Source organism: Verticillium dahliae, genomic scaffold (assembly GCF_000150675.1).
Source record: "Verticillium dahliae VdLs.17 supercont1.19 genomic scaffold, whole genome shotgun sequence".
NCBI lineage: Eukaryota > Fungi > Ascomycota > Sordariomycetes > Glomerellales > Plectosphaerellaceae > Verticillium > Verticillium dahliae.
In genome coordinates this window covers 420,921-433,986 of record NW_009276939.1, presented here as the reverse complement: position 1 = coordinate 433,986, position 13,066 = coordinate 420,921, and the positions used below count along the sequence as shown (strand labels likewise).

Here is a 13,066-nt window from a genome sequence, read left to right as displayed (position 1 = left end):
AGCGACCCCAGACTCTGTCGGGGTCATCTCCCGGGCAATCTCGTGAAAACCTGCCGCCCACAGGCGGTTCTGCCGCCAGAGTGCAGATTGCAGCGAGTGGATGGTAGCTGCGTGGTTAGTGGTTCGTCCAAACTTGGGAAGGTGCGATGCTACGTTGGCCGTAACTAGACAAGAGCGAAGAGCGATGAGCGAACAGGCAGGCATCACTGGCAAGCGAGAAAGCGCACCTGCTCGTGGCTGCCCGTCACAGAACACTGGCGGCTTTGCTGCCTGTGGCTCAGGCCACGAGAGTGAGTGAGCGGCAGTACTGTACTGTATTCGAACAGCGGAGGTTTGTCATTTCGGCTGGGTTCAGCCAACACCAGCCGAAACATCACAACCCTGGTCGCACAACCCGCATCAAACGCCAACATCCCACTTCCCACCCTGCCGCCCTCCTCGCTCGCATTTTCCTTGGTTGGCGTCTAGTCTCTTCCCTCCGAGTCCTTTATGCGTCCTGACTCGATGCCCGATCACCAATGGTCTCCCAACAGCGCATAACGGAGCCCCGCTCGCCGTCTACGACCGCGACACGTTGCTTCTCCCCTCCCGGGGCATGGCTGGGGCGGTTTCCCCACGTCAGGCACATCGAGCACAACCAATATGCACAAAGCACTGCCCGCTGCCGCCGCCATCCCACTGGCTCCGACGACCCGTTGCCCGCCGAACAGAGACGAGGCTTGCGGCCCAAGAGGGCTCCGCTGACGTCGACCCCCCCGGGCGCCGGTGCCCGCGAGCGGCCTCTGCACAGCACCACCATCGTCACAATCAATCTCGTCATTTGACTCGCCCGCCGGTGAGCCTGGACACCGCCAATGGTTTCTCTTTCTGCGAAAAGCCTACCCTGCTGAGCACCATTCGTTCGGATGCGCTGGCTGGTACCCCCCCACGGACATGGGTCCTGGCCGGGGATCGTCGGCTGTCCTCTCTCGCGTCTCGCTTTTTTTTTCCTTTGCTCTGTTTACTCGGAGCAGCACCAGGTCCAGGCGCTGCTGCTTGGCTGACACAATATATAGATCGGACGGAACCAGGCACGAACATCCCCCCGGTGTCATATCCCCTACTTTTGGTGTTTCGTCTGATACCAATTTGCTTATTGATTTTCCATCAGCTCTTTCGAACAGCATTGCTCTGCCCATTCCCCAACTCTCTCGCTCTCTCGCCGGTGAATCCACCCCTTGCAATTGACGTGTCCACGACGCTACGACGTCTAACGAAACAGCTGCAGCATCTTTCCTTTGATTTCCTCTTTTGGGAGGACCACCAGCGACAGGCGCCCCGGCGTGATTGCGTTTCAATTGCATCTTGATTTTTTACCCCATTACCTCTCTACACTTTTGGTCCCATCTCTCATCGTCTCCCCTCCAAGGGAACGCTGAAAGTTACCGACATGGCCACCACGATGGATGTCGAGGCTCTCGTAGCGCAAATGACCGAGAACTTGGCCGCCATCCACACCACAATTGCCGGACTTTCCACAAAAGAACACGACGCGAAGCTCGACGAGCTCGAAGAGAAGCGAGACGCACTTCTCGACGCCCTCCTCTCCGAATACGAAGCCGAGCTCGAGGAGCTTACGGCCCAGCGAGCCAAGGAAGAAGAGGAAATCACCGAGACCCGAAGGCGAGAGGACGAAGAGCGAGAAGCTCGCCGGAAGCAAGAAGATGACGAGTTGCTTGCGAAAAAGGATGCACAGGATGCCGAGCGCAGGGACAGACTCGCACGGGAAACCGATCTCGTGGAAGAAGAGGCCGACGAAGGCATCGATGCCGTCGAGGCCGAGGTGCAGAAGCTCCTGCAGGAGGGGCAGGCCAAGCTCTCCGAGCTGGAGGAGAAGCGAAAGGTAAGCTCGCTGCTGCCAACGCCCTGTGGCTTCGGTCGTTTGTCGTTGTGTGAGCGGACGCTGACGTGACGAATTAGGAAATCAACCGTTTGATCGATGAGCGAATGAGCAACCCGCTACCCACATTTGTGCCACGCAAACGCACGCGGGCGAAGACGGCCGATGCCCCCGCCGACATTCCTGTCGACACCGACGCCCCGGCTGATGTACCCGCCGACGTCGCTCCGGCGGCAGACCCGGACACGAAGGACGACGCTTCCGTTGACGATGCTCCCGCTACGGCGGCCAGATCCGCTGCACCCACCAACGGCCTTCTTGCCATCGAAGCTGCCCCCAATGCCGACGCCCTGAAGGATGACGATACCTCCGACAAGGACGTGTCGCTTGCGGACGACTCCACTACCAGTAAGGATGAGGTTTCTTTTCCTAGCCCGGCCGGAGACGACAGTGGTAACGATGTGAAGGCCCATGAAGACGCTTCGGCGCCGGCCTCGGAAGAGGCGGTCGCGGAGCGGGGTGGCGAGGACACTGAACCTGCCGCCCGAGGTGTGGATGCGGCAGCGAAAGCTGCCGAGGAGGACGAGCCTGTTGTCGAAAAGGCAGAAGAGAAGCCCGAGGACGAAGCGGAACCCAGAGAGACTGTTGAGACAAATGGCGTGGTGTCTACTGAGGACCCCAAGACGCACGAAGAAACCAAAGACCAATCGATTGATGTATTGTCCGCAGACAGTACCGACACTCCCGCCGCAGCGGGAGAGAGCACTGAAGAGACTCCAGCCAAAGGGGATGACGAATCCAGCAAAGAGACTGTGACGACCGAGATCCCCGAATCTGAACCAGCAAACGCCCAAGATGCCGACGCCAGCGAGCTGAACGCTGAACCTGCCAAAGCCTCCGAGGTAGACGACGTCGTTCAAGAACGGAGCGTCTCCCCAGTGGCCGAGTCGGTGCCAGAACCTACCCCAGTCACGAACGCCGATCGCTCGGAAGACACTGTCAATAATGATGCATCGGATGCCGGGTCTGTTGACGATGCACTGCCAGGCGATGACCCCGCCAGAGATCTGGAGTCTGCCGAGAAGACTGAGGACACCACCAACAAAGATAAAATTTCGGACGACCCCAAAGAGGAGCCAGAGCCAGCTGCCGACTACTACCACACTCATTCGCCGGAGCCTGAGACCCATGACGAGGTCGACGTTGAGCCGACGACTGAGCGTGAAGGAGGCGTCCTCGCCAATGACCAAGACGTTCCCGTCCCTGAAGAGGTGTCCAAGCCCGAGTCTGCTGCAGTTGACAACGGCGATGCCACAGAGAGCGAAAAGCCTGTCATCTCAGGTGCCGAAGAGGACACGGAGGTCAACCAAAATGCAAAGCCTTCGGTTCCGGTTGTGGCCGAGGAGCCCACTCCAGTCGCCAATGATGAGATTTCAGTTCCCAAAGAGCCAGGCACAGCCCAAGAGAAGGACACGCCTTCAATAGCTGCCGACAGCGAGCACGAAGAGGAGAAGACAACTAGTCCGCTCGTTGTCGATGACAGCCCTGCGCCCGTTGTTGAGGTGAACCATGATGTAGACGGGGCCTTCCCATCGGCTCACGTTGGTACCGCGATTGAAGACGACAAGCGCACACCCCAGCATGACGCTTCCGACCAGAAGGCGTCCGAGCACGCTGATATCGAGACATCTTCTCCTGCGGCAACCACGGACGTGCCTCTCGAAGACGATAAGCTCGAAAGTGCGGTTGAAGTAGTTGCAGAGAAGCCCTCCGATGTCGAAGAGGAGCCGGAAGCAGTTTCTGCTGAGAAGACAGTTGGCAGCAACCCATCTGAAGGACCGCATGAGACTGTCGAGGCGGACGAAGTTCTTGAAGAGTCCGAAAAACCAGTCGAGGCGTCCCAGCCGGAATCTACGTTGGTCTCAGCCCCAGCCGATGAAGAATCGGAGCCGCAAGTTGCACTTTCAACAAAGTCGGTCGAACCGGATGAGGATGACGCCCCGGCGACAGAGGATGCTGGTCGACGTTCTGGGTCTCCGGGTCTTGCTGTCGATGACCAGGACGAGCTTCTGAATCCTGCACAGCTGAGCGCTACGAGGCCGGAGACTGAGCTGGAGGAGTCGGACTCCCTTGAGGCAAATGCCGCTGTCGAGTCTAAGGACGCGCAGGCCACCACTTCTGATCTGACCACCAAGCCCATGGACGCGCCCGAGGTTGAGGAAGCACCGGGGCCTATTGAGGTTGCGGCACAGGCAGACTCAATCGTAGAGAGAGCTGTGACGGATGGCGATGTTGGTCTGACAACGTCGTTTGGCGACGCTTCGTCCGTAGCTGTTGAGCCTACTGTTCTGGACAAAGTCTCAGAGTCTTCAGCACCGGACAGCCCCAAGGAGGCTTCTGAGCCGGAAGTCGTCGTCTCTTCGGCAGCAACCAACCTGAGACAATCTACGAAAGATTCCCATGCGCCAGACAACAACGTCGCCGGTAGCAGTACATATGAGAGGAGTGTCGGTAGCGAACCGAACTCCAGCTCCCCCGAAGAGGAGTCTTTTTTTGGGATTCCAGAAGATACCGCCTTGGACGACGAAGCAGACCTTCACAGCGGAGAAAGTCCTGGCACAGCAAAAGTGTCCAGCTTACATGGCGAGGCCGATCAGTCGGCCGATCAGCAACCCCCGATTCTGGGCAGCGAGCGGAGCATACCAGTTGAAGAAAGCCATGAGGAGTCATCTCGCGGAATCAACGAGCCGTCCTCGTCCCTTGTTGACCCGGATACACCCATCCCGAGCATTGAGCGGGACTATGACTCCTCAGATGACGAGGCGGACGATTTTGAAGCTGATGCCAAGTATGAACAGCAGAGGTCCCATGCTCTCCCAGAAGAGACGCCAGAACCCATCGAAGCCACGACGAGATCTCCGGCCCCTCAAACGGCAACGACTCCGTCAGTGGAGCCCTTCATTAGGGACTTGGACTACGATGATGAGGAGTCAAAGGTCGAGGAGTTGCTCTCCACCATCAAACCACAGGATGCTTCTGTCGAACTCAGGTCGGCCGAACGTTCAGTCTCGTCATCGTTGGATGGGGGTTCGGCGCAGCCCGACGACGAAGAGGCCTTTTCCACGCGCGATCTGTCGCCGGCGGATTCGGCGGTTGCCAAGACCAGCATTCCCGACTATTACAATACACGGTCTCGGTCGCCCACTCGGGTCTCGGAGAAGTCGAACCTCGACGCCGTCGTAGGTCCCGAGACTGGACATGAGCATGTCCAGCAGCAAGACAGGCCAGTTAGCCCAGTCGCCCCTGAGTACATTGAAGACACGGCTGTCAAGAGTTTTCGTAACGACGTGGATGAACATGAGCCCGCAATCGCAGTGGGCCAGATCAACTTCACGGCTGTCCCGGCTGAGGCCGACAATCTCGTCCCCATGCCTCTCAAGACAAGAAATGATGCGCTCGCCGAAGACCCCGCCGTGGCTTACGACGACAGGGACACCTCCCCCGACGCCTCCGTCGACGGCGAGTCCCGGTTCTCCTCAACGAAGACGCCGTGGGATGCCGCTCACGTTGAGCACGAGTCAGACGACCTGGCTGCAGCCGGACTGGAACTGAGTGACGATGAGGATGAATTCCACCTCGAATCTACCCGGCTGCGGTCCGAACCAGCAAAACGGACGTACGACCTTCCGTCAATGAGCCCTACCAAATCTAGCTACGATCTTCCCTCGAAGAGCCCGACCAAGTCGACATATGATTTGCCATCAATGAGCCCGACAAAATCGAATCGCGACCTTCCTTCGTTCAGTCGAGCTGCCGAGCCAGCTTCTGTCGATGGCTATGACTCACGCGAGAGCTCGGAGCAGCCGAGTTCGCTGGATCTGTACCAGGCAGATGACCTTAACGAGTTCTCCCATCAGAAGCCTCGCGAAAAGTCGACGAACTGGCAGCTTCCCGAAGACGAAGAATCTGAGAGACACCGGCACTTCCGCACCCACCTCCCCACGTCAAGCGACATGAACCCCGCCAACTCAACGGTTCTGACGGACATTCGTGGCCAGGAAACAGTGTTCGAGGACGGTGCCTACAGCACAGATGCCAGTGAATTTGGCTCTGAAGTCGAGGCCGAGGCAGAGATGGCAGCGATGAAGAGGTCCGTCACCAGCCCAACAGAGCGGTTCGACGGCTTTGTCAGGGAACAGACCATTCGTGTCGTGGACGAGCCCAACTCTGGCCCCAAGTCATCAGAAATGACGCCGCGGGCGGTGCAACCGACACCTCTGTTGCTGCCCAGATCAGAGATGCGCGATGCCGAACCCAGTCCTCTCGCCCTGCGCTACTCGCAATCATCTAGCCCCACGCGGGGTCTCGCGTACAGCAAGCACAACCCCGACCGCGCTCGGACGCCACCAGACTTTGACCCTGAAGCGTTTATGCCAAAGGACGTCACGAATGTGCCATGGCATGCGCGGCATGACTCTGTGCCAGTTTCGCTGCGCAGTCAGAGCACGCTCGACACGGCGGCGTCGTCGCCCGTGCACTCGGCCCTGCATGCTGACCGGTATGAGCCTACGATACGCGACTCGTGGCCCCGACGAGCACGTAACGACTCGGGCGCGATGGAAGACTACGACCCGTTTCGCGATGCTGTCGCAAAGTTCCCTCGACAAACCTACGTCCCACCGGTTGTCCACCAGTCACCGCAACGCAACTCCATGTCGAGTGTCGCACCCGGTGGGAACAACACGGGCTCGCCTGGCAGCCTCTTCCACAAGATGCGTAGCGTCTTTGAGAAGCCAGTGTCAGATGCGTCGCACCCGTCTGGCACGTCCGCCTCAGAGACTGGGAGCCCGATCAAATCACGACCAGGATCCGGTGTGTGGCCGCCGGTCAGGACGGCGCGGCCTCTCTCGGATCTGCCAGATGACAATGGTCTGATGGGCTACAAGCGGCAGATGGGCCTGTTCAACGAGCGGGCCGAGGACCGCGACGAAAGGAGCGGGCTGCTTCGGAACGCGCGTAGTAGCTACGAGGGGTCAGGTTATTGACCACGCTCGGGCGGGGCGCGGGTCGGTGACTACGCGAAGGCAACAACTGCAAAGGTTCTGCGTCGGAAAGCCAAGCAAACGATTTCGAGGCAGAGCGCATCGCCCGAAGGCCCGCCGCCTCAGACGGGTAGCGACGCGCGCCTGGCATTCCTATTCGTTGAGGGCTGGCGCTCGAGGTTGCGGCGGTCAGGGGACGTAGTCGAGCGGTGCAGGTGGGAATGGCGCGTCGAAGACATGCTGACGGCACGGGACAAGGAAACGGGTCTGGGTCCGGGACTGGGGCATGGGAAATCACCCAGGCGGCAGGCACAGGCTGGTCGACCGGCTGTGAGAGATGTAACGGCGGCAAGGGGCAATCAGGAGTTGGGTCGTGGTCAGCAGAGGAAATCTGTGCATTGGGATCCGGCGTTGGAGGTGTGAACATGTGCTGATAGTTGCATATTGTCAATTTCATTACTTATCATCAGTCGGGCACCGTTCCGGTTCTCGTTGTGCAACCAGCAAAGAGGAGCAGCTGGTACCACGCGTCCAGTCATCGTGATGATTCCAGATGTGGTCCGTCAGCTACATGTTGCTTGCATACGTCCATGACAGACAGGAGCGCGCCATGTCAAGGAAATGCCTCGAAGATGACAAGCAGACGAATCCACGGCACATGATTTCGAGGGCACGCCATTCTTTTTGACAAACGAGAGCTTCCCGGGCCAACGCGGGCGAGATGACAACGCGAATTCGTTCTTTAGGCGCTGACACATGTCAAGAGGATGAAGTCTCGATACCAGCCTCCAGTAAGCGGCATGCGTTTCCAAGACGATTATTAATTGACCGCCTTACCAATCGACCCCAGACCGGTCCCGCGTATTCGTCCCTTTGGGACCGGCTGGGATGGAGCCTCAGGTAGAGGTGGTACGTACTGGTCCCGCTCATGATCAGAGAGGCAGAATTCATCCTTCCCGAGGGCATGGCTCACTGCTATACTTGTATTGATCGCACTGAGTTGTGTGGTCTGGCCGTGCGAGCGTGTTTCTGATTTGGTTCCAGCAGGCGGCAGACACAGCTTCTGCGGGCTGCTGGGGCGCTGAAGCCGTTGAGACCCTTTTCCGGTCCTAGAGGGACGACTCTCTACTGTGACGTTGTGCTACCATTTCACAGCGGAGCGAGTCAGGACTGCTCAGCAAAGTCCGGACTTAAGACCAGCTGGGGGCTGTTGAGCGCCAGATCCAGAGCAGCAAAGCGTCCCCCCCCTGCGACGATCTTGAGCTCCGTCGAATCGCTTCCTCTGCAGCGATCCATGAAAAACGGGCCCTGCATGACGCTGTCGCCGCCCACCGCTCTCCCTCAGCGTCATGGGGGGCCCTTTATCTCCGGGGCGTTGTGCTGACCTGACCCGGATGTGGTCTGCGTTATCCCGCATCCACTGGCCGTAGCGTGGACCCTTATTGCTAATCCAGAGGGGGAATTCACATTCCGCGTGGGAGTCACTGTGCGCACTGCCGTGTAGTTGGGATGTTTGGCAGTTTTACCACCTGAATCTGCACAGTTTGAGTGCACAATAGCCGTCGGACTCGTAGGCTAAAGTCCACATGGCTCTCCTCCTGATGGGGTTTCTCCGAGCCATGGCATCTACACGCATTACTCACCAGAGGCAGAAAAAATAGGGTACTTGGCAGAGATAGCGGCGGATTTAAGATTCCCGCCATATCGACTTGTGCCATCATCGACGTGACGTCGATCTCTGGACTTATACAAAGGCTGCCGCCGAAGCTCTTTTTTTTTTCTAGAGGTTGCTTGACAAGACTCAACCACTGCAACACGTCTACCAGTCTCTAACATGGACGACAAACGCCGGGTTCCTGACGGCACCTGGGGCGAGCATGCCCCGGGCGATGTCTCCGTGTCGGCTGCCATGTCTGAATATCACGATCTCAACCGCGAGCTTACACACCGTTCCCGGAGAACCACGACCAACCACAGCGCGGACCGCAACAGCGACTCGACACGCTGCCCCGAAGATGACGGAGACGAGACCGATTTTGACCTTCCCGATTTTCTGCGCCAGGGCATCCTCGATCCTAGGACACCCACCGGCGGGCCGACCAAGCGTCTCGGCATCTCCTTTCGCAACCTCACCGTTCGTGCGCCGGCCGCCAACTCGGCGCCGCTCAAGACGCTGCCTCGCGCCATCCTCAACACGTTTGGGCCCGACCTGTGGTCCTTGATCAGCACACGCCTGCCGTCCTCTCTCAAGTCCGGCAAGGCATCGGATCCAGAGACGGTGCCCCTGATCCATGACATGACGGGTGCCGTCCGGCCTGGCGAGATTCTCCTCGTACTCGGGCGCCCTGGCTCGGGCTGTTCGACCCTGCTTAAAACACTGGCCAACCATCGGGCTGAATACTCGGCTGTCGACGGCGAGGTGTACTATGGACCCCTACCGGCCGCCGAACAGGAGGCACGCTTCAGGGGCGAGGTTGTCTACTGCGAGGAAGACGACCGACACTTTCCTACTCTCACCGTCTGGCAGACGCTCTGGTTTGCTCTCGCCACCAAGACGAGGCGGCGGGCTGCGTGGACTGTTCCCGTCGTTCTCGACGCCTTTCTCGCCATGTTTGGCATTGACCACACGCGTGATACGCTCGTCGGGGACGAGCACGTCCGAGGCGTCTCGGGTGGCGAGCGCAAGCGTGTCTCCCTTGCCGAGACGCTCGCCACGCGAGCTTCGGTCGTGTGCTGGGACAACTCGACGAGGGGCCTCGATGCCAGCACGGCGCTGAGCTTTGCCAAGTCATTGCGTGTCTACACCGACGTGGGCGGCCGCACGACTCTGGTCACCTTGTACCAGGCCGGCGAGTCCATCTACGAGCTCATGGACAAGGTCCTCGTCATCGACGAGGGTCGCATGCTGTTCCACGGCCGCGCCGAGGAGGCCCAGGCCTACTTTGAGGGTCTCGGCTACTGGCGCCCGCCGCGCCAGACGACGGCCGACTTTCTCACGTCCATTGCCGACCGCAACGCTCGGCACTTTCAGGAGGGCCGCGAGGCGACGGCGCCCAAGACACCCGAGGCGCTCGAGGCCGCGTTCCGCGCGAGCGAGCACTACCAGCGCCTCCTCGAAGACGTCGACCTCTACGACCGCGAGCACCGCGCCGCGTCGGACCCCGACGAAAAGCACAAGAGGTTCGAGGACGCCGTCCAGGGCGCCAAGAGCAAGCACGTCAAGGACGAGTCCCCCTACACCGTGTCGGTACCGCGCCAGATCGCCGCCGCGACGCGCCGGCAGGCGTGGCTCTTCTGGGGCGACCTCGGCACCTTTTACACCAAGCTCGCCATCATCGTCGTCAACGCCCTCATCGTCGGGTCGCTCTTTTACGAAAGCGAGTCGGGCGCCACGTCGGCGGCGTTCTCCATGTCGAGCGCCATGTTCTTCTCCGTCGCCTTCATCGGCTGGCTCGAGTTCGCCGTGCTGGCGCCCGCCATCATGGGCCGCGCCACCATTGAGAGGCAGAGGCAGTTTGCGCTGTACAGGCCGTCGGCTGTGGTGCTGGCGCGCGCCGTGCTCGATCTGCCGCTCATCTTCATCATGGTCGTCGTCTTCAGCCTGCCGTTTTACTTCCTGGCCAAGTTTGACGTCGAGGCGGGCAAGTTTTTTGTTTACATGCTGCTCGTCTATGTGGCGACGCTGTGTCTGACGACCATGTACCGCATGTTTGCCGCTCTCTCGTCGACTGTTGATGATGCCATTCGCTTTGTCAGTGTTTGTGAGTTTCGCCCCTTTGCATATTCTCTGTGTGTTCGGGTACTAATGTGCAGTCCTCAACATCATGTTTATCCTCACGGGCTATGTCATCCCGCGGTCGACCCTCATGAGCGACTCGCCCTGGTTCGGCTGGTTCTCGTACGCCAACCCCGTGGCCTACGGCTACGAGGCACTGCTGGGTAACGAGTTTGGCGGTCGCGAGCTGCGGTGCAGCGAGAGCAACCTCGTGCCGAGGGGGCCCGGCGCCGACGCCGACTATCAGGGATGCACCCTGCCCGGGTCGACCTTTGGCAGCTCGACCGTATCTGGCGAGGCCTACCTTCAGACGTCCTTTGACTTGTGAGTAGCTTTGCCCTTGCCTCATCCTACTCCTAGTGTTGAGGCGGTAACTAACAGATCAGCTCCCGTTCCAACCTGTGGCGCAACTTTGGCATCATGCTCGCGTTCACCGCCTTCTTCCTCCTCGTCAACGTCTGGGCCGTCGAGAAGGTCCGCTTCACCGGCTCCAGCGCGCACTCGCTCGTCTTTGCCAAACCATCCGAGACCAAGGAAGAGACATCGGCCGAACAGCAAAAGGCTGATGAGACGCTCGACAAGATTGGCGACGGCACCAGCGTCTTCACATTCAAGGACATTCGGTACACGGTCCCCTATGGCACCGGCCACCGCCGACTTCTCAACGGCGTCAACGGATATGCGGCGCCTGGAAAGATGGTGGCTCTCATGGGATCGTCCGGCGCCGGCAAGACGACGCTTCTCAACACGCTGGCACAGCGCCAGCGCATTGGCGTTGTGTCGGGTGACATTCTCGTCAACGGCGTCGTCCCGGGCGCTGCGTTTAAGCGCGGCACCGGATTCTGCGAGCAGCGCGACATTCACGAGGGGTCTTCGACGGTCCGCGAGGCGCTCGACTTCTCGGCGCTGCTGCGACAGGAGAAGCACATTCCCAAGGCCGAAAAGCTTGCCTATGTCGATCGCATTGTGCGGCTGCTCGAGCTCGACGGCCTCTCGCACGCGCTCATCTCGTCTCTCACCGTCGAGCAGCGCAAGCGCGTGACCATTGGTGTCGAGCTCGCCGCCCGTCCCAGTCTCCTGCTGTTCCTCGACGAGCCCACGAGCGGCCTCGACAGCCAGTCTGCCTTTTCCATCGTCCGCTTCCTGCGCCGCCTGGCCGACGCTGGTCAGGCCATCATGTGCACCATTCACCAGCCGTCGTCTGACCTCATTGAGCAGTTTGACATGATTCTCGCGCTCAACCGCGGTGGCAACACGTTCTACTTTGGTCCTGTGGGCGAAAACGGCTCTGTTGTGATCGACTACTTTGCTCGCCGCGGGTTTCCCTGCCCGCCGAGCCGCAATGTCGCTGAGTTCATCCTGGAGACGGCCTCGCGGCCTTCGACGAATTCCGAGGGCGTTCGTGTTGACTGGGACGTCGAATGGCTCGTGTCCGAGGAGAACCGCGGCGTGATTGACTACATCAACCGCGTGACGGCCGAGAGGCGGCACGAGGCACCCTCGACGGAAGCAGACGCGCAGTTCGCCGCCTCGACGCTCGAGCAGTGCCGACTCCTCATCCAGCGCACCTTTATCAAGCAGTGGCGCGAGCCGTCGTACGTCTACGGCCGGCTGTTCGTGCACGTCGTCATGGGCATCCTCAACGGCTTCACCTTTTGGCAGCAGGGCAACGACGTGGCGTCGCTGCAGAACCGCATGTTCACGGCCATCATCTTTGCGTTTTTCCTGCCGCCGGCCGTCGTCAACTCGGTCGTCGTCAACTTCTTCCGCCACCGCGAGCTCTGGGAGGACCGCGAGCTGCCGAGCGCCACGTACGGCTGGGTCGCCTTTTGCACGGCCAATGTCGTCTGCGAGCTGCCCATGGCCGTCGTCTCGGGCACGCTGTACTGGCTGCTGTGGTACCTGCCTGTCGGCTTCCCGGCCGAGGCCTCCACGTCGGGCCATGTCTATCTCATGACCATCATGTGGTCGTTTTTCCAGACGAGCTGGGGACAGTGGATTGCCGCTTTGGGGCCGACCTACGGCATGATTTCCAATGTAGGTTCTTATTCCTTTCTGCTTATCTTCCACAAGATATGGAATGTATCCATCGCAGCATCTCGCTCACCACGTCCCAGGTCCTCCCCTTCTTCTTCGTCATGATCGCCCTCTTCAACGGCATCTTCACGCCGTACCATTCCATGCCCGCCTTTTGGAAGTACTGGATGTACTACGTCAACCACTCGACCTGGTTCTCGCGCGGCGTCCTCTCCGCCGTCGTGCACGCCGTTCGCGTCCGGCGGGGCGCCCACCGAGGGACCGGTTAGGGACCGATAAAAAAAAAAAGAGATGGTAGGAGCTGTTGTAAAGTCTAAATAGCCAGGGGCAGCT

The 13,066-nt window shown here is 59.8% G+C and overlaps 2 protein-coding genes across 2 annotated transcripts in view; both read left to right on the top strand.

Moving 5' to 3' along the window:
* Positions 1-1,429: 1,429 nt before the first annotated feature.
* VDAG_08192 (uncharacterized protein) lies at positions 1,430-6,924 on the top strand (the record flags this gene model as incomplete). Its single annotated transcript, XM_009657569.1, has 2 exons — positions 1,430-1,882; positions 1,960-6,924. The coding sequence occupies 2 exons, from the start codon at positions 1,430-1,432 to the stop codon at positions 6,922-6,924; spliced, it is 5,418 nt and encodes a 1,805-aa protein (XP_009655864.1).
* A 1,831-nt stretch (positions 6,925-8,755) lies between these two features.
* Positions 8,756-13,066, top strand: part of VDAG_08191 (brefeldin A resistance protein) — a gene marked incomplete at both ends in the record, with an annotated part of 4,991 nt that continues 680 nt past the window's right edge. The window contains 4 exons of the mRNA XM_009657568.1: positions 8,756-10,682; positions 10,735-11,020; positions 11,083-12,733; positions 12,814-12,963. Coding sequence (XP_009655863.1) covers positions 8,756-10,682; positions 10,735-11,020; positions 11,083-12,733; positions 12,814-12,963 — 4,014 coding nt within the window. The remainder of the gene's footprint in view (positions 10,683-10,734; positions 11,021-11,082; positions 12,734-12,813; positions 12,964-13,066) is intronic.